Here is a 21,162-nt window from a genome sequence, read left to right as displayed (position 1 = left end):
ATATCTCCCATCACATCTACTTTGTAATTAAGTTTATATACAACTAGAGTATTTAATAAGCCAACAACCATTACGTCTTCACTTTTTACACATGTTATTCCATTACGTTGCTCCTTAATACGTTACCCTCATTCCAAGCATTTTTGTCCTAGATACATTTTAGGGACAAAAAATCACCTGTCTTCTCTTTCACTAGATTAGTAATAAGTGCCCAAAGAAAGAAATAAAGGATCAACCCATTTTCAATTTGCATAGAGAAACATCTATCAATCAAATTTGGGTCCACAAGTAAAACTTGAGCTCAATATGTTGGACATAGCTTTTATAGTCCTTACCAAATTTACTTCTAGATCAGTGAGTACTAGTTATTCATTGAATTCATCTTATTAGGATTTTTGTCAAACTCATGATAGTATATACTCATTTCAAACTGCTCTTACATCAGAAGATTGTACTTAACGGAATTTAAACTCAATTCACCTCCTTATTTATGTTATGGTTGTCTTGCCTTTCATCTAGTCCGTTATATTTAATAAATAAATAAACCCAGTGCATTAGCAACTTTGATGAACAATTTAACACAGATACTAGTTCATAAGAAGACGTATCATGTTTCATTTTTCTTTGCAAGTTTGATGTATCACGTATTCACATGACATGCATTAGCAATTTAACACGAATACATTCTAGTTTATAAGTAAGATAACGCTCAAATATAACTTGATGAGAATGAGTTCAACAAGGTCTTGATAAGTTCAAATCATTTTAAATAGATCTAGCTAAAAGTATATTTGATAAACTCAAATTAGTTCTAAAATACAAGATTTACTTGGCCACTGATAATAGACATTTCTCTGAATTAAAAGGTTGGTGGTTCACTTTTTATTAGCCATCTAAATCTTAAAAACGACTTTTGTGTGTATCACATGCGCTAATACACCATAATTGCATCACTTGTTTTTACTTCGACTTGAATTAGTTGAATATGTTGACATAAGAAGTGTTCTTATTATTGTAATTGTCAACCTTGTACGTCAATTAACACTCTATTTGTTTAATAAACTTTTCCACATTTCGACTATAAGTTATGTTATGTTATTATTTCTTTTTTGATTTCTTTGCCAAATCATAATACTATTATTACCTAAGAATCAGCCATGATATGATATCCCCTCAAATTACAAGAATTAAACATCTCAATCATACACGATTTGCTAAGATCCCATCATATAATCCATAGCCCTTTGAAAATAGAAAGGGTGGTTAGTTAAAAAGGTGACTAATTCCAAATCAATTTCAATATATTACCAAATCTTAATGAAAAAATCAAATCATATAGAGTAAAAAGCAATAATTTCTGACCTCAAAAATGGACCATAAAAACTCAGCTGCCCCCATTTAAATCAGTGTTTTATTAGTTCACCTACCAAAAATATAAATATTAAATCAATAAATAATTTTGCATATCAACCCAAAATAATTATTTTGAATTTCAAAATTAAATACAATAGCATCTTTTTTGACATTCATCTTGATTCTTGCCCCCCTCTTCCCATCCTTCCCAACTCATCCTCATAAATACCAAACATTTAGAGGCTTTTATATCATTTCCTTTTTGCCCTACTCATTTCATTTTTCCTCCCCTCTCTTATTGTTTTTTTTTTAATGTATTTGGTTGTTGGCATATTAATTCAATGAATTCACTCTCAAAACTTTCAAATTTCATTCTTCCTCTTTTCTCTCCCCCTATATCAACATCCAAAATTCTCAAAACTCTTTAACAACAACAAACCATTAAAAAAAAAAAAAAGGTTTCGCTCAAGTAGGGTTTTTAGGGCTGTGTCAGATGTACGCAATTTTATCCTTAGGATTCCCTACACATCCCAAAATTTAATTTCTTGTCTAGTTATGCATCTTCAATAAAATGAGCATTTCCCTTCTTCCCCCTTATGGTTGGTTTTGGTTCACACGTATTTTTTTGTTTAAAGTCATGCATGGGATATTGGTACGATTCAATCAGAAAACCGGGTTCTCGTACAAGAGAACCTTGTGTATTTGATTGAGCCGTGCCAATATCCCGTGTAGTAATGAATATTGGTGGTGCGTAGAGCACATTAATTTTGTTGTATGCAGGATATGGGAGAGCAACACAACACTGCCTTTTTCATGTTCTCAACCACCGGTAAGTCATCTTTTATTGGAGTATGTTTCTTTTGGTTTTATTATTATTATTAATAAAATAATAAATAAAATAAATAGGTGGGAAGTAGAGTAGGTTATTAATGTTTATTCATCCCAAGTAAATGTGTCGTAGCTTTTCAATTAAATAGGGAAGTCGGGATAGAAAATTGTACATAATTTATTTAATGGTACTAACTTTTTTATATAGGAAAATGTTAAATGTGAGTATAAATTATAGAGTAAGTAGATGTAAATAATGCATCGATGCATAATACTCCGTATTAGTTAATCTTGATTATACATACTTAGGGCCTGTTCTCTTACGTTGAAATTCAGTTCAGTTCAGTTCACCTCAGCTCATAATTTCCTTCTCTTATAAAATGTTCAGTTCAGCTCATTTCAGTTCAGTTCAGCTCAATTCAGTTCAGTTCAGTTCAACTGATTTCAATCAATGAGAATAGGCCCTTAGAGTAATATTTTTGTTTTAGGCTCCATACTAACAACCCTAAAGGTTGTATTGACAAATTTGTCATGATAACATATGTATATCATCACCCAAAAAAAAAAAAAAAAAAAAAAAAAAAAAAAAAAAAAATCAATTAGGGTATATGTGAGAAATTGTAGTTGTATACTCTTCATTTCCATATTCATGTTAAAACATTAAAAAAAACTTTGACCTATAATTCTCATTAATACTCCGTATATAAAAACATATAATATTATATTGTAGATTCATTGTGTAATTTTATACTGATAATTTTTTTTTAAATAATAATTCATATAGTATTGATAATTTGTAAATAAAGAGAGTAATATATAGTTAAAGGTATATATTAAGTTAATACGAAAACAATTATATCATTAAACCATGATTTTTTCTTACCTTCAATCAATATTAAGGAAATGGATTAAATGATTTATGTAGCAATGAGGAATTGAGGATTGTATACCTTGTACATTTGTACCTTCCCAAAATGGAGTTCATTTGGCAATGCGCATAATAAAATCAAGCATTGGTCGATACTCCGTACTATTTATGTTTAATTTAAGATTAATAATTTAACTTTTAGGCTAGTTATATACCTAAAAGAAAAAAAATACTCCATAGGAAATTGATTTTAGCATATTTGTTTTATTGATTTTTGTAAACGGATGATTTTGACCATATTCACCACGAGTGTCCACTATATAAGTCCAAGTGTTTCACCTCAAAATAAACCATATGGCAATGAGGGAAGCAACCCCTTAACCTTATAAATTGAATGCAATTTCTTTACTTTTTTATAAAAATGTGAGATACAATTCTAATATTCCTCTTCATTTTCACATTCTACATATATATATATCGGGTGTGTCAACTTAATATTGGTGTGCCAAAATCAGTTTCATAAACCATAACTATGTGATAGATCGTTAAATTTGTCTACAGAGTGTATTTGTGTGTAAAAAAAAAAACCTTGGATTGAATTTTAAATAATTCAAAATAAATTTATAACTTATAGAATTCAAATTAATTAGTGATGTTGTAGCATTCTTATAAAATGAAAGATAAATCTTAACTTTTTTATGTTTTATAATTGTTGCACTGTTTTTAATTTAATTGTTGCACCGTTTTTTAATTAAGAAAATACTTCCTCCGTTTCTTTTTCCTTCAAAACCAAACTATGTCTAGTAAAAAAGTAATAATAAAACTACTTTAAAAGAATAGTATGCCAGAGTAAGCAACTAAACACACATTATTCACATTCACATGTTATTATAATAGGCTTAACAAATAAAGAGATAGGGTAATGAAAGTTGGTTACAAACTTTTAGGTTTGTTTGGTTGATAAACTTGTATTTCTTAAGTGTTAATTAATCATTATTAAAGAAAAAAATAGTAATATAATTTCATATTTAATAAATACTCCAAACTATAAGTATTGGTAATAATTTAGTTGTATACTACTTGTATGTGATTTGTGAAAATAGGTATACAATAATGTTAAATTTGACATTACATCATAATGAATTAATCATTTAAATTATAGTGTAACTACAAGAATTACTAAAGCATTATATTATAGAAGATCCCTCTTTGATTATAAATTAATTCTATAAATCATATAATTAAATTAGATGCGCATAAATTGTTCAACACCATTTTTTTTACAACTTGTTTTATGCCAATTTGGGAGTGCATTAGTTTTGTTAGTAATATAAATAATAACATTTGATTTATACTTAATCATTACAATGTTTAGATAGATTTATGTATACCATGTTTGTACTGACTAGTGTATTTTATCTTTGAAAAAAATTACTCTATAATTTTTTTTTCAAATTTATGTTATTTTTGTAATTTTGCATTTACTAAGAAATTGAATGCATGCTATATATTTAATGTATTTGGTATATCGAAGTAACGTGTAATATTGTATTGATACTATTCAATAAAAATACAAAGTATATTGTAACGTTGATTTATTATGAGTGAGGTCTATTGGTATCGTAGATCAACATATATGTATTTCATCTTATAATTATGTACGAAGTAGTGCCTATTTCAGTTTACGCTATCTTCAAGACGTATCATTGAGATCAAACTTAAGATGAAACTAAATTTCGATGGACATTATATTATGGGATGACTGAAGTAATAACTTATCGATATGACTTATGTTTTGGATATAACGTGTCGTAAAAAAAAAAAAAAAAAACATTTTAAGTTGTTATTCTATAATTGTTGCTATTCAATTTCATTTACTCGTTGTCCTGACAAACTAACACATATTCTTTCGTTGCATTTTTTGTTTTTTTAAGCATGTCAAACTTTTTGTTAAAACCAGGATCAAGATAATGTGCACAAACAGCTAAATCCAATGTAAGAGGCAATTGTTTTTTTTTTTTGTGTGTTTAGAGAGCCATAATGGCGGGGTGAGAATCGATCTCAGGATTTCCTAAAATCGGGAGGGAAGTTCGAACCACTTGAGCTATTCCTCATTCTCATGTAAGAGGCAATTGTTAGAAAATCAAGTGTTTGTATGTCTTTGATGCTAAATAAAAGGAAGTGGTAAAATTGACATTTGATTTGATCCCTAATGTTAATTATCACATCCCAAGATTTAAACTAAACTATTCATCATTCACATTAGTCTCTCCGTATTTTAATAAGTGTTACAGTTCGTTTGACTTTTTTCACTATTTACATAATGGTTTTGAATTGATTAATTTACAAATATATATATATATATAAAAAAAAAACAAATTTTATCATACAATAATACATTTTTTAATTCGTTATAATGTATAATTTTATAATATTAATTTTCTTATAATATTACTAAGGATTTTTTTTGTCAAAACTGCCTAATAAAGCCCAAATTTTGTGAGAAATTACTTAATAAAAAATGTTGTAAAATGCTACCTAATAAAAAGGTAAAATGTTGTAAGAAACTACCTAACAAAATGTTAATTGTTGTAAAATACTACCTCCGTCGAAAATCCACCATTGACCCACCTCAAAGCAGCCTCAAAACCACCGCTTTCACCCTTAAACCAACACAATCTACTTGAATTGCCTTCACCATGCCGAAATCACCGTCCAATCCCAAAACCACCACCTCTAACCCCAAAAATCAACATCCTGGATCACGAAATTAAACCACCCTCACCAACTTGGAATATCTTCTAACCACCCCCAAAAATAACCTTACCATCTTGAAAAGCAACCTCTGTGGTGGTTTCGGTGGTGTTTTGAGGAAGGTTAACGCCTTAAAATTAAATTAACGGTGGAAATTCGGCCAAAATTAGTACCTTACAACATTTTACCTTTTATAAGGTAGTTTCATTTCTGACAAAAAAAACCTATTACTAACACATAACTAGATAAATTAATGGTCAAAATCATATCTCGACATGTATATTTGGTTAAATTGTAACACTTATTAAAACACGGAGGGATTCACTTATTCATTAATAATACAAAAACTTTTGTATACATCCGGTTTACACTAATATTAGTGTACATCGAGCAGTATAAGGGTAAATTTTAGCTAATTTTAGGATAACTTTTTGCCTGTTTTTGGACAACTTTAAACATAATACAATTTTTATATAAATAAACAGCAAGAAAAGTTTTATAAAGGTAATTTAATTACATTCAATCATAATAATTGATTTTTAGTCATTTAAAATGTGATTCTTTACTAATAAAGTGTAGATAATTTTTATTTGAATTGGGTTACTTTTACGCATATTGGGTAACTTTTATTCATTTCAGAGGTAATTTTTAATCACTTTAAGCTATATTTATAATGGATTTACAATAATTATTGCACACCTGATTTTTTTAAATGTTTGTGTTAATAATATTTCATCATATTGCTATACTAACACCAACGAGTACTACTTACGTGTCAGCCCGTCAAGCAAATAACAAGCACTTTAGTCGTAAGCAGATTTAATCTTTGTTATTTCAATAGTTAAGCAATACCAATCCACTAGTAGTTTGACTTGCCACGTAAACTTATCAATTTTTTTTATAATTAGATACGTCATAATGTGAACTACTTAGTAATTTATATCAACCATCCAAAGTTCTCTAATAAGAGGTACAACACTTGCATTTTGAATGATTTAACCTCCACATCAATTAACATAACAATTTATCTTTAAATTGATAAGATCACTTGGGCCCCAATCGAAGGCTTTTATCACAGGAAGTTTAGCTGGCAATACCCTAGAAGAGTAAAGGGATGAGATTTATGTCTGATGAGAAGAGAACCTCGTACCTCAAGGATGCGAGGCAAACTCCGGATCACTGCTCCAAGAGGTCATTTATCTTGCTTGTTTTGGTAATTGTTACACACTCCAATGATCGAAAAAGTTGTTCAATGTAATTAGAGATCTCCAACGTCCAAGCCATATATAACAAGCTAAGTATGCACAATTTAGTTATATTGCTATTTGCTAGTGAGTGACTAGTTGTCTCAATTCTCAAATGTATGTCGTTGTTTAAATCCTTTATCATATGGATATCAGTGAATATAAAAGTTCATAACATAATAAGAATGGAAGTCACATAATTCTTGAATGTTATCAATATCTTATATAATTAACAATATTTCATGTCTTATTGTCTTTGGTATACACTAGAATCAATAACACACTTTCAACTTATTTTTAAAATTATTTGACCACCTCAAGTTCAAGGTCTGTGGAAGGTCATGAAAATAATGTTCATGATAGGTAATCCTAAATTTAGATTATGCAAAATTTGAAATCAATCATTGATTTTAATCACAAAATTGAGCATTAGAGTACAATTTATTAAAGAACAAAAATATCAAATAGCAATTCAAACATGACCCAAACCTCATGTCAAGTAGTGATGGATCTAATATATCTAAGCAATCTCATGCATAGTTTAAAATGTAACACAAATTTAACGTGTACGGAGCACCTAGACATAAAACACAAACACTGAGACATATGTATTAACTTGTTGCTTTGAAAACTCTTTTTTTTTTAAAAAAAAATAATAATGTGTCATATTTTTTCATCATGTTAGTTCAACCATTTGTTAACAATTATAATGTGTTATTTTTTTCATTTATTAATAATTATTTTGTAATAATAAAAATAAAACATTTAGTTTTAGCTAAATATAAACGACTCAAATTTAAATACGAGTTAATAGGGATTATATCGATTGACACATAATCTTATCTCGGTTATACATAACAGCAAGGCAACACAAAAGATTTAAAATCCAAATGTTTACCAAACACCAAACCAAAGGGAGAGAAATAGAATTAAGAATACCTTGATTACTACGACAATCCAACAAACAATCCTTTTGATCACCCCGCAATTCCGTAACCCTTTTCCCTAAAATATAAAATTATCTCCATATAAATAAATAAATAAATAAAAATCAGAACACTATATAAATATCCACAAAACCCTTTTTTCTCTCTTGTTTTTTCTTCTTGATTGCTTTTAAGATTGCGACGTGCTATTAAGAGTTCTTGGTGAAAGAGGTTTTTCAATCCAAAAATCTTCCCTTTTCTTGTTCCGGGTAATTTCAATTGCCAATTTATGATTTTATGGAATTTTATTTTTATAGTTGATTTTCCTTAATATTGTTTGATCGTTTTTTGCAGATATCAATTCTAGCTTATTGAGTGAAGAGATGGCTAAAAGTTCATTCAAATTCGAGCACCCTTTTGGTTTGTTACAATTTCTTGATTTGGGGTTTTAAATATTTGCCCCCTTAAATTTTGGTTTTGTTTGATGTTATTTGTATGTTTGATGATCAAATTTTGTGAAATATTTATCTGGGTTGTTTCTAAATATGAATCTTGGAAGCAATTTTGGTTGTTTCTAAATATTTTGGTGATCAAATAAAGTGAATTTTGCATCTGGGTAGTTTCTATATATGAATGTCGAACCAATTATGCTTGATTAAGTTAATTATTGCAGTAATTTGTATCTTATAATTTGTAATTTGATAAAGGTTTTGCTTGCAAAGTTTAAAGTCTTGTGTTCATAATAATAAAATATAGTGAAGGATATTGATTTGGTTGATGAAATAAGGAAAAGGGGAATTTTGGTTGATCATGTCCTGATTCTTGTACTACGTATTATTTCTTTAGTAAACGTGTTATTGAATAAGACTCCTTCCTTGTATATTTTCACATCGAAACCCAGGTAACTTACTGGAGTGATAATTCTTGTAGTCCTGCTTCAGTTTAATTTGGACCATTGGCTTTCTAAAGTATTGGATATGATCAACAATAAGTATTGCATAAGTTAAGCAATTGAAGTTTTGCTCTTTTCTTGAAGGAATATCCTTAATTCATTGTGAAGGAAACTAAAAGACATTGAATATTTCAATTGGTATTGATGAAGTTACATTGCTAAGCCTAGTCGCAAAAAGAAGATAGATTTTCGGTAAATTTCATCAAATTAAGCATCTTGCTTGTTTGATAAAATGATTTCTCTGTTTTTTCCTGGTTTGTGCAATGTGTTTGTAAGATGCTGTTCTAAATGTGAAATATGTCATGGTTAGATGCCTTGCTTGGAAATTTTTTAGAAAAAAGTTTTTCTAATGTGTATTGAAGGTTGTTGCTTCTTTTAAACCATGTTACAAAAATGTGATTTAGTGTTGTAGGTCTAATTATTCCCATGTTTGGTGTATTGACTTATAGCTTTGTTTTCCATCATGTATCTGTTTTTTTCTTTTCTTTTTTTTTTCCTCCCTGAATAATGTTTATTTGATTGCTAAAGTTGTTGGATGCAAAAGCATTGAAGCTGTTTCTTTTTTTGTTCAGAGAAGAGGCAAGCCGAAGCTTCTCGTATCAGGGAGAAATATCCTGATAGAATTCCTGTAAGACACTTGTATTTGTTAATTAATTCTGATGATGACAGATTGCGTCTTTGATTTTTTTATCAATTGGTTAACCTCGCCTATTTTTCCAATTTATGCAGGTGATTGTGGAGAAGGCTGAGAGGACTGATATCCCTGACATTGATAAGAAAAAGTTAGTCCCATTTCTTGTTATCTGTCTTCAATTTCCAATTTTGAGGCTAAGTAGCATGATATTATGGTGATATTGCACCTGTTGAACTGGTTTCATGGCACATGCGCACTGTTGTCTCGATTTACAGTTTGATATTAATGAAACTTCTCTCATTCGTTTTACATTGACTTGTAATTATCAGTTTATAAAAGTCTGCTAAATTGCAACTACGTCTAACTATTCGTAGATTAACACATCTGAATAATGTTCTTATCATATCATTGATCTAGTGATTTATGTTTGGGATACCTGTTGTAATCTCTTGCAGGTACCTCGTTCCAGCTGATTTGACTGTCGGACAGTTTGTGTATGTGGTGAGGAAGAGAGTGAATCTAAGTCCTGAGAAAGCCATATTCGTATTTGTCAAAAACATTTTACCTCCCACTGGTAAGTTGGAACAATCGGTTAAGGTTGATTGATACCGTACAATTTTAGCAATCTTACATGCCTTTTCATTTTATGGTTTGTAACTTGGTTGTTTGGTTGTGCTACAGCTGCTTTGATGTCAACAATTTATGAGGACAATAAGGATGAAGATGGGTTTCTTTACATGACTTACAGCGGGGAGAATGTGTTTGGATTGAGGTGCATTGGCGACAGCTCTGACTGATGTGCTCGTAAATAATCAAACTTGACATAAACTAGAAATGTAAATCCTCGGTTGCTTATCATACTGCTGTTTTCTTAGAAGCACAATTTGTGTTCCTGACTGTCAGGCTTGACTGTTGATATTATTAACTACGTATTTTAGAGATTCTTTAGATTGAACAGCTTGCTGGTTTATATGTTGTTTTAGTTTGATGCTTTGTCGCTACTTCACGGTCACTGCTGTTCATCTTTTTGCTACAACTTACAAGTCTGTTCTTTTAATGCCATAGCATGGGCGCATCGCGCATGGCTATGCTTCTTGAGTCTATATTGCAAAAGAGATGGGTTCATATTTGAATTTTGTTTATGTTTTTCCCTTTGAACCATTTTAGTAAACCTGTGAATTGTTTGGCTCACCCAATCGATCGGAAAGAACCATAAGCTAACCTTGCTTGTACTTGCCATAAATTATAGTATCAGTCCAACAATCCCTACCTAATGATATTCAAGTATAAAGAATTTATACTGCCTTTAAGTTTGCCATTATTGTGGTACTAATCTTATTGATTATTCGAAGTTGTGTTCTGTGGATGAATGTTAAGTTAGTTTGCAAATGTTTATAACCTTAATTTAAGAAGTAGAATCATCTCCGATATCTAATTTAATAGGAATCACAACATTCTTTAATACTTTGTATGTTATACTACCTCCGGATCGTATTATATGCAACTTTGAAATTTACGATCCGGAGGTAGTATATAGAAGTATAGAAGCGGGAATGGTTTTGAAAATATAACATAGTACAAGTGTAACTGTATTAGGACATTGTTCGGATTAGTTTGGGTCGTATTTGAGTGATTGACCATTTATGCTGGGTTTGGGGTTGTATTATGAAAAATGATCAATATTAGTCACACTAATTTGCAATTCTAAGAACAATTCGCGTTAAGGTTGGTAATCATATATGGATTTTCATGTATTTTGAGCCCTGCAGTTTTCCAGTAACCTTTGAGATGCAGATTGTTCTCCTAACTATCTTATGTACACCAAGTTTTTACACATCAAAAATTTCATTCATAATTAAGCTGATTTCTCACAAAAGGAAAAGAGATTAACAAGCAAAACATTGAGAAATGAAAAAAAAGGAAGCAATTTTGTCATTTAGGAATAGAATCCTTCTTATCAAGTTGTTGCTTTGCCCGCTTGATTCCTACCAATGCCGCGACCTTGGCCCCGAATCCTCCTAGGAAACTCTTCTTCTTCTTCTTGTTCTCCATCTTATCAGTTGGATTTACGTCGTCCATAGCACCAAAGCCTCCTTCACCCCATTGATCAGCCCACGTAGGCGCCTTCGATGCCATACCAACCTATGAGGAGAGATTTGAGGTGTAGTAGTGCTTGCTCTAGCAACAAGAAACTAAGAAGCAAAAATATGGTAAAATGTCTCTTAGAAAAATGGTTTGATTATGCATGTGGTTTGGCTGTTTTATGCTGCTTTCAGTGGACATTAGACAAGCCAACTTACTTTTCTTACATGTACCTTTTCCTTCTTGTTAAGCAAAGTGTTATTGTATGACAACACCTTTATTAATCTTTCTTTCTTATTTGTTGTCCAATCATTCTTCCTCATTTGGAAGTTGTTACAATTATTGGCTAGTTTTATAGATAATTCCTATTTTCTTCTTGATCTTAAATAGCTAATTTAGTTAACATCTTTAAAAAGATAAATCCATTTTAACTACTTTTTGTGCTTATGAGGTAGAGATGGCCATTATAGGCCTTAAAATGGGCTGTCTAGCTATCATAGTGTTCAACCATGTGTTCCGGTCGATCCGTTCGACCCAATTGCCCCTAAGGCCCTGCCCTTTTGAGGTTATGAACACTCCTAGGACTACTAGTGAGCTATTGAGCTCAAGCTTAGAAGGTAAGTGTATTATAATACTAACTAAATACTCGACCCTTTAAAGTAATCCTTTCAACAAATCAAATATCAATGCTTACTGCTACATTACCTTTCACTTTAGAATAACAATTGATAGAGTTTTTTGCTTTGAAATTTCAATACAATACTAGAAGTACATGTATGTTATTGCATGCAACTATCCTTCATAGCTTAATGCCCACTAAAGGAAAGAACCAACTCATTAGCCACCCAAAACTAATTCATATAAGTCGTTTCTTGTAATATTGAATCTGCACTGTTATATACTTATTTTGTTTTTAAATACACGTAACAAACTGACTTACAATTTTAATCGTCAATGTTGTAACATGTGAAGTGATATAAGATAGTGACCGAAAGAAAATTAGCATTAAATTTATCATTAAAGTTATAATTAAATCATACTTGGTATATGGCAACCACAAGTTCATAGGATACAAGGTCTCTTTCCTTGAGACTGATTATTCACCTGTTAAAACAGTTACCCTTTCCTTAGCTTGCTGAATTAATATGACATCCTGGATGTAGTTAAGGTTTGGTATTTCTATTTAAGAATCAGATTTAATATTCATATTCCAATATTTTTATTTTTATTTTTTTATATTCCAAGGTAATAAGAATGTTAAAAACAGAATTTAACATGAATCCTGCAAAGAAATAGCAAAAAGAAAAAGATACAAAGAGAGAATCACTTCATTGAAAGGGAAATCTAGAGCTCCAGATATTCAAAGCTAAATTCAGCAGTATTTTTTTTTTTTTTTTTGGAAAGATATTGCATTTTACTCCCAAAGTACAATATTTTGGAACAAATTTTCAACCTTTGAACGCTTTTAGATAGCTGGATACCCTGTTCAGTACGAAGTTTAACATATGACAATTTTTATTTAGTGCAAAGTCTTACATGAGACAATCTCACAAATAATAGACTGCTCGTCTTTATCATGGATGTGCTAGAGGAATTTATACAAAACCTACTCTGGTTAAAGTACTTCATGGTTGATTGCGCCAACTAAGATTAGCATCTAACGAAAGAGTAGCTTTGAGCCTTCGATGTTCAGCACACCCGAAGAGCAGAGTGAGCAATTGCTTACATTTTAACGTCCAAGGATGAAATGGATGTAAATTCAAGAGACGTGCTTGGGCCGTAGAATTCGTGTTTCTTTCATTGCTCTCATTCTCTGCAGCCTATGGCTGATAAATATTTGTTATATCTACAACGTATGCAAGTAATGCAACTTGGACAACAAAGAGGAAGAATTGGAAAGCAAAATTAGCAACTACACTACAATTCTGTACTTGCCTATCTACTTTGCTTTCCTAACTGATTTAGATTTTTTCATTTTACGGTTTTTACTATCAATACTTTCCCAGCTGTATCCGCTGGGAATTGCAAATGGGTCTGAAATCAATGCCTCAGGACACTGCTGCGTCTTGTTAGATGATCGACTGCTGTTACTTCGTCTTAGCCACGAAGAAGTTGAAGATGCAGGTGTGGTGCGATTTTCTCCCTCTTCGGAAGCACTATTTCCGTTGCTCAAGAATCTGGGACTTGACAACGGAGTGTAGAAAGACTCGGTTGGTTGCAACTCGACGAATTTAGAAAATGTAATCACTACTCTCACAGTTGGAACCACAGGGATTGCAATCTGCATCATCAAGACAACATTGCATGCATTAATTCAGAGTGGTAGCAATAATTATACAGATGGCAGAAACAATACAGGACCACTAGATTTATACAGCAAAGATGCATACTTGGTTGTTGAGATTGGTACCACCAAGAAAGAAACCAAAAGAAGAAATTCATCACATTAAGATTCGTAACATCCGTGAGCTATAAAGTTCCGAGTCTTTAATTTAAAGCAAATAAAAGAGAAATTAGGTACATGATCACGATTCGTGACCTAAAAACTAAAAACTCCCATCCTTCCGAAAATGAGTCACTTGTTGCAGTATGACAGGATTGACAGCAGAATGTAGTTTGATCGCTTTACATACACAAATGACATACTGAAACAAACTAGATTCATTTCCATTATTCAATATTCATAGCATCTCAAGCTGTTCACAGCCAAGTTTTGAATCAGATCAACTAAACTGTCAGAAACCATTGCAGTTCATATTAATAAGCTGTTCACAACCGGGTTTTCACTTTGACATATAGTTATGAATTTATGATTAATTCCAGTTATGATAGATTCCATAATAACTGGTCTGGATCCACAATAGTTATAGCTAAGAGTTGGCCGAGCCACACCCAAAATGGCCCAGATGCCAACCTGTTCTAGTCATTTGTACAAGGCTGGAAATCTACCTCCCAAATCTAGCAATAGCAGGCCAAACCGCCTAAGACAAAAATGCATTCCGGCCAGGCCACACCCTAAAAGATAGTATTTCACTGCCCAAAATCAAGATGGGCAGGCTTCATCAACACCGGGACAAAAGAAAACTATGGTCTCTAGAGTCTAAACGCCAAATTTTGCTTCTTAACAATGTTTGCAAGATTTTAGTAAAATGAAGAGTCTGAGTAGCATATTATTAAAAAATACAGAGTACTATTTTAAATGTTTCAAAAGCATCACACAAATCATTAAAGTCTGATGCACTCAATTCCCCTAGATCCAGCTTGATGATGAAGACAACTCCTCTCACAAGTCATACAAACCCCCCAATACACCAACAACCTGGAATACCTTGAAAACCAATCTCTCATAAAAAGACATAATCTACATTGGTTGTACAAATAATTACTATAGAGAATGCCACATGCCCACATCATTCCTTAATTTTGGTAGACTATTTCACTCCATCTCAATAATCACAACACACTAAGTACAATTAACAATGGATGGCCCCACATACTTAAGGGGTGACCCACATGCTTAAGGGTGACCCAAGTCCGACATTAAAAAAACAATGGTCCTACAAAATAAATTCCTTAATTATACTTTAATATTTTTTATTTTTTTATTTTGTTTAGGTAAAATTCAAAATCAAACGGTCACATTTCCAAGACAAAAACATCGGATCAAGTGGACCCATTTGGATTACATAAAGCCCAAACAAAGCATTGTTTTGATCCTTCTATATCAATTCATCCACACACACACCCCCACCAATATTCATTCTCCCTAATCTCAACACTCCAAATATTGTAAAAAGTTCCAAACTTCAATTTTACCCTAAAAAGCCTCAAAACTATCCCACATTTCCCAATTATCAATAAATCTATATACTATTTCTATAGATAAAGCAAACCAACACTAGCAAATAAAGAGTATAGTCAAATTATCAAGTAGGAATTATGTAACATGTCCAAAATACCCTCCAAATTTCACATTTTATGAAAAATATCATTTAATACTAATAAAGTCATAATATCTATTATATAATCGGTTGTATTATACGAAGTATTATGGACTCATTGATTCCTTGTAACCTCATTTGGATTACAAAAAAAATAAAAGTATTATGGACATTGATACTTATACTCCCAAAGCAAACAAGACTAGCAGTGATAATTGAATGAAGTTAAAAAGTATACTGTATATACTTGTATATTGGATAATAATTAAGTGAAATGCCAAAAATGCCCTTTTGTTTTAAAGGAAAGATTTTGGCACCCCACTCTTCCCATTTTTCAATAAAAATTAAAATATCTGGTGAATAAAGCAAAGTAAGACTAGTAGCAAAAAAAAGAACAAAGTTCAATATCACTATATCAGCCATCAGGTACTATGAACAGGGTAAAATACCCCCACTGCCCTTCATCTTTACTGTAACAGAACAAGGAGGAAACCTTGCAACCCCACATTTGACATTTCCCAAGTATCAATAAATCTATACTAGTAAGCTCTTTATGAACAAAACAAGGAAAACTAGTAAGCAATGAAACTAAGAAAATTTAGGTTAAGAATTACAGTAAATACTTAAAAGTTCCCTGTAGAGTTCTATCTATCTATAAATCGTATCTTCAAATTATAACACCTAAGGTAGAAGAATAATAACCTACAAAAACAACCTTAATTTTCCCTTCACGCATTACCAACCATCCGTCGAACAAGGGAATCCCAATCCTGGAGGAAACTTGGAAAGTGAAAACCCACAATTTTTAACTAGACTATAAACCAATTGATCACAATCCGAGGTAGTTACATTTGCTTCAATCTCGAGCTTGTTTGTTAGGTTGCTACAAACTTGCACCTCTATTTAGTTCGAAAACACGACACATCATACACACCACTTGATATACCCAAATATCAAACAATGCAAATTTCAGAGATGATTTATCATTTCTTTTAGGTTTTAAGAAAGGTTAAAGCAAGAAAACCTAGCAAAATAAATTGAAATCAATTGTCACAATTGAGCAATTGAAGTGTAGAATCAATAAAAATACCATTTCCCAGTAACACATGACATGACACTGACAAAACTTGACAACCCCAATATTTCCCAATCATCAATAAATCAAATCCACATTAATTAATTTAATTTATGAAAATTGATAAAGCAAGCAAGAAATACCAACAATAAAAACTAACAAAAGTTTAAAAATTAGGTAAAATTATTGTAAAATGCCAAAAATGCCCTTACCTTAACAGGAAATGACCCTGGTGGAAACTTGGTAGTGAGCAACTCCCGCAACCTCCTCACAGCCTTAACCTTATTAGCCAATATATCAAGCAACGGCAACACCTCCTCCGTCTTCAACGGAAAATCATCCGTCAGCCACACCGTCGGCCGCAAACTCTTCACATACTCTTTCTCCTTTGTCTTCACCTCAGCCGAGGATGCCGCCACTACCGGTATCCTCGACCCCTCATTCACTGATGAAGCTCGCCGCCTCTCCGGCACCACCGGAATCCTCGACGCCTCATTTACACTCGAACCTCGCCCCCTCTCCATTACCGGTATCCTCGACGCTTCATTAACACTCGAACCTCGCCCCCTCTCCAATACCGGTATCCTCGACGCCTCATTGACACTGGAACCTCGCCGCCTCTCCGCCACCTTAGACGACGGCGCAAAATTGATATCGACGCTTTTCCTCCCAACCGACACCCACTCTCTCTCCTCCTTAACAAAACTACTATGCCTCCTCTTATCATCAAAATTCAACTCAAAATTCTCTGCCACAAGAAAATCATCTTCTTCATCAAGCTCTAATGGCAGAACTTGTTCATCTCTAGAACTTACTTTCCTCGACCTAAAACTAAACACTACATTCTGTACGTCGAAAACCTTCGCCTTCCGTTCTCCGACGCTTTCAATCTTCTCTTGCCGACGCCAATTTGTGCGGGGAATTAGCTCCGCCTTAGTGACGTCCATTCCCGGTCGGTAAACGCTTGTTTGAGAACAAAACGCCGCCACGTCATCATCCGTCATCGGTGATCCGGCGTTTTCAAAAGCGTCGAAAACTTTGCCGTCGTCGCGGTTGAGAACGATAAGAGAACCTTCTGGAATGTCCTTTTCAGGGTCGCCATCGCCGAGGAAGAGGAAGCTTTGATCAGCTCGTTGGATTTTCATTCCGTCGAATCCGGCGAGTGTTGTGTCGGCGCGTAAGTTTCCGTCGCGCTTCCATATTCTGTCATTATCAACATTAATTTAGCGTTATTAGTACAATCTTTATGAAATTTTAAAGATTAATGCAATCAATTATCTAATTAATTAGTTAATTAATTGGAACTTAATGCTGGTTCAGTTGAACGTTGAGTAATTAAAAAACTTAAATGTTGCAAACCTGTAATTAGGACGAAACTTAAGCTAAATTTGATTGATTATATAAAATTAAAAATTAAAAAAATTGAACTTTATATTCAGTACATTTTTTGTAACGAGATGAAATTGAACCTTAAATTTTCAAAAATTCAAAATTATTTTCCACCAAACTTCATTAAGTCTTGCATAATTGCATTGTTTATAGAAATGTCGATTAAATTAGATTAAAAAATATAACATGGTAAAAATGTAGATTGACTCCAATTACTTTCCACTACACAATTCATGACATTTTTGGTCGATACGAGTACCATTTAAATTTAACATGGAATACATTATACTCTGTACGGGAAGAATGTGAGAGTGTGTAATTTTACGACCCGCAATAACGCCCCAGTTGGTGCAACTAAAATGTAGAATCGAGGAATAGTGATGGAATTACCGGTAAGTATCAGAGGGGGCAATTTTGCCAATAAAAGGAACAAAAGAGGATTCAAAATGAAATTGAATCTCCAAATAAAAATCCCTCATTCTCCTAAGAACAGCAAGTAACCTCGGGAGACGACGGCGCCACTTAGCCCAAGCAGCAAGATGATGATGCTGAACAAGAATCCTGGCAATTTCAAGTTTCCGGCGACACACGGCATCCTGAAGAGGGTTCCACCCGGAGGAGTTTTGAAGTGACACGTCAGCGCCGGCGGAGGCGAGGAGTTGAGCGGAGACGGCGTCGTTTAAGCGGACAGCGAGGTGGAGGGGAGTGTCACGGAAGGGGATATCGTCGCGGCGGTCGAGGAGGGAAGAGATCTGATCGGAGAGTTTTTCTTGGAGGAGTGATTCGGATTCCGAGGTGACTCGGGTCGGGTCGGCGAGTTTCGGGAGGGTTGAGAGGAGGCGGGTTAGAGTGGGGTGGTCGTGGAGTGCGACGGCGTAGTGGGCTGGGCTGTGGGAGTAGGAAGCTGGGTTAATGGGCTGGGCCTGGGCCTGGGCTGATGAAGGATGAGGTGGTGGTTTCGACATTGGAGAGGAGTGAGTGAGAATGGTTAGGGGGTGGAGAAGGGGGGGAAGAAGGAGGTGATAAAGGGGAGATGAGGGTAGTTTGGTAATTTCAAGAGGAGAGAGAAAGGGGAAGAGAGTGTAGAGAGAGAAGTGGACAACACGCAAGGACAGAATGGAAGAAGAAGAAGAGAGGGAGAGAGAGAGAGAGAGCGTCTTTTGTTGAGGATGTGAGAATATCAAATACGGACGTCTTGGATTTTATTTGTCTCTTTTTATTTTTCTTTTTGGATTTCCTTCTATTATGTCTTTTTCACTTTTCTTTTTCTTTTTTTTATTTTATTTTTTATGTTATTTTTTTAGTTATGCATATTTTTTTAGAGATTTTGTAAACTAGAGTCTAGAGGAATAAGGAAAAAGTGATTTGTTTGCCGTTTTTAAGGTTAGCATATTTTTTAGTTTCATATGGACTTTTATATATATATATATTTTTTAATTATTTTTTATTTTGATAGATGTAGACTTTTAAATTCAATTATGGAAAGATAGAGTTAACTACTAAGAGCTTGTTTGACATCGCTTTTTTATTTCAATTTTTTAATTTATTGAAAATAAAAAATCATAAACAAAAAAAAAAATTCCGATAATAGTTTATCAAATAGGAGTAACATTTAACTATTTATATTGAAATGTGAAACAATTGGCCTCAAAAAGAAATGTGAAACAATAATTCCAAAAAAAATAATAATAAATGAATTGGAAATTTATATAGATATTTTTGGAGTCTCAACTAAACTAATAAAAGGTTTAAAGTCTAATCAAAACGAGATCTAATTTATTGAGAATATTATAAGCGAATATGAATATATAACTGTACAATTAATTACACACTAATTTGAGCTTTTATGTTTTGTGGAAATTTATATTGTTCATTAATAACGATTAATAATTTGAGCTTTTATGTTTTGTGGAAATTTATATTGTTCATTAATAACGATTAGATAATGGATACCCTTCGATACACCTAACAAGTTGCTTGTGAGTGTACGTCTTAGCCTATTTGTTCATTAATAATAACGATTAGAAGAAGGGTACCCTTCGATACATTAACAACTTGTATGTGTGCGGTACGCCTTTGCCTCTATGTGTTTATCAAGCTTAGGTTAGTATTAATTAAGAACAAAACTATTCAACGAGGTTAATAATTAGATTATGATGAAAACATAATTATATATGTTAATTTTCCATTGTACTTTAATTGTTTACACTTCTTTATCATTTAATACAATTTTCATCAACCAAATTAGTTGAAAGAATTTTAATAAAGTGCAATTATTTCAAACTTTGAAAGATTGAAGAACATAAATAATTTCTCTTGTAGAATATGTACTCTTAATATTTGTTACACATCAAAATATTTAAAATAATTGCACTTTATTAAAATTTCCTCCAGATGATTTATTTAACCAACAATATTTATAATTTTTACTCTTTTTATATTAATTAAAACATTGTTCTATTGTGTCTTAATTTACCCTCTTTAAAAAACGTACGTACAAAATCACTTGATGTGAACTTTTCAATTATGTAAAGTTTCACCAAAGAATTGAGGTAACCTAAAGCAAAATAATCTCATCAGGTCTAACTCGTGCAAAATAACCTGTAAATTGTCCTCTAAAAAAACAGGTCTCAAATAAAATCAAAGGAGATATGTTCTAATAAATAACACTCCATTTCAGTTAAAGAGTTTGTTATATTTTTCATTGTTCTAAAAATTTACATTAATCTATATAAAAAATATATATATATGATCATGTGAGATATTATTAGATTTGTTATTTTGTTTTCACGTAACATTATATTTATATATGAGTAAAGTTTAAGCTGATGGTTGAGGCTCAGGAATATGTTTTATACTCTATCACTCCCCCTCACATGAAAGACCCTTTGGGCTTGAAATGTGGATGCAACAAAGGCTCACCCATACCTGACGCGAATTAATTCCACTTTGAAGGAGGGGTGGATGAGATTCGAACCCGTGACCTTTATGTCACGCTGGCTCGGATACCATGTTAAAGGACCAACTCAACCAAAAGCTTAAGCTGATGGTTGAGGCCCAGGAATATGTTTTATACTCTATCAAAATTCCCAAAAAAAAGTTTGTTTAAAACGAGT

At 32.5% G+C, this 21,162-nt stretch overlaps 2 protein-coding genes across 2 annotated transcripts; one reads left to right on the top strand and one right to left on the bottom strand.

Annotated features, from left to right (window-relative positions):
- Positions 1-7,907: 7,907 nt before the first annotated feature.
- On the top strand, positions 7,908-10,571 carry LOC110731326 (autophagy-related protein 8C-like). Its single transcript, XM_021911177.1, has 6 exons — positions 7,908-8,242; positions 8,328-8,393; positions 9,498-9,553; positions 9,655-9,707; positions 10,015-10,133; positions 10,241-10,571. The coding sequence occupies exons 2-6, from the start codon at positions 8,357-8,359 to the stop codon at positions 10,354-10,356; spliced, it is 381 nt and encodes a 126-aa protein (XP_021766869.1). The 5' UTR covers positions 7,908-8,242; positions 8,328-8,356; the 3' UTR covers positions 10,357-10,571.
- A 2,564-nt stretch (positions 10,572-13,135) lies between these two features.
- Positions 13,136-19,640, bottom strand: LOC110731325 (ankyrin repeat domain-containing protein 13C-like). Its single transcript, XM_021911176.1, has 3 exons — positions 18,437-19,640; positions 16,870-17,860; positions 13,136-13,922 (listed from the first exon to the last, which is right to left on the bottom strand). Exons 1-3 carry the CDS (start codon positions 19,009-19,011, stop codon positions 13,581-13,583), a joined length of 1,908 nt encoding a protein of 635 aa, XP_021766868.1. The 5' UTR covers positions 19,012-19,640; the 3' UTR covers positions 13,136-13,580.
- Positions 19,641-21,162: the final 1,522 nt, after the last annotated feature.

Source organism: Chenopodium quinoa, unplaced genomic scaffold (assembly GCF_001683475.1).
Source record: "Chenopodium quinoa cultivar QQ74 unplaced genomic scaffold, ASM168347v1, whole genome shotgun sequence".
NCBI classification, from domain to species: domain Eukaryota; kingdom Viridiplantae; phylum Streptophyta; class Magnoliopsida; order Caryophyllales; family Amaranthaceae; genus Chenopodium; species Chenopodium quinoa.
The sequence above is the reverse complement of the archived record's forward strand: the minus strand, read 5'-3'. Positions and strand labels throughout refer to the sequence as shown.

Coding starts and splice junctions, on each gene's coding strand:
- LOC110731326 (XM_021911177.1), top strand. CDS start 8,357: ATGGCTAAAAGTTCATTCAAATTCGAGCACCCTTTTG. Junction 8,394..9,497: donor CAAATTCGAGCACCCTTTTG/GTTTGTTACAAT, acceptor TTTTTTGTTCAG/AGAAGAGGCAAGCCGAAGCT. Junction 9,554..9,654: donor AATATCCTGATAGAATTCCT/GTAAGACACTTG, acceptor CAATTTATGCAG/GTGATTGTGGAGAAGGCTGA.
- LOC110731325 (XM_021911176.1), bottom strand. CDS start 19,011: ATGTCGAAACCACCACCTCATCCTTCATCAGCCCAGGCCCAGGCCCAG. Junction 17,861..18,436: donor GCCCCCTCTGATACTTACCG/GTAATTCCATCA, acceptor TGATAATGACAG/AATATGGAAGCGCGACGGAA. Junction 13,923..16,869: donor CAGGGTCATTTCCTGTTAAG/GTAAGGGCATTT, acceptor TTGATGATGCAG/ATTGCAATCCCTGTGGTTCC.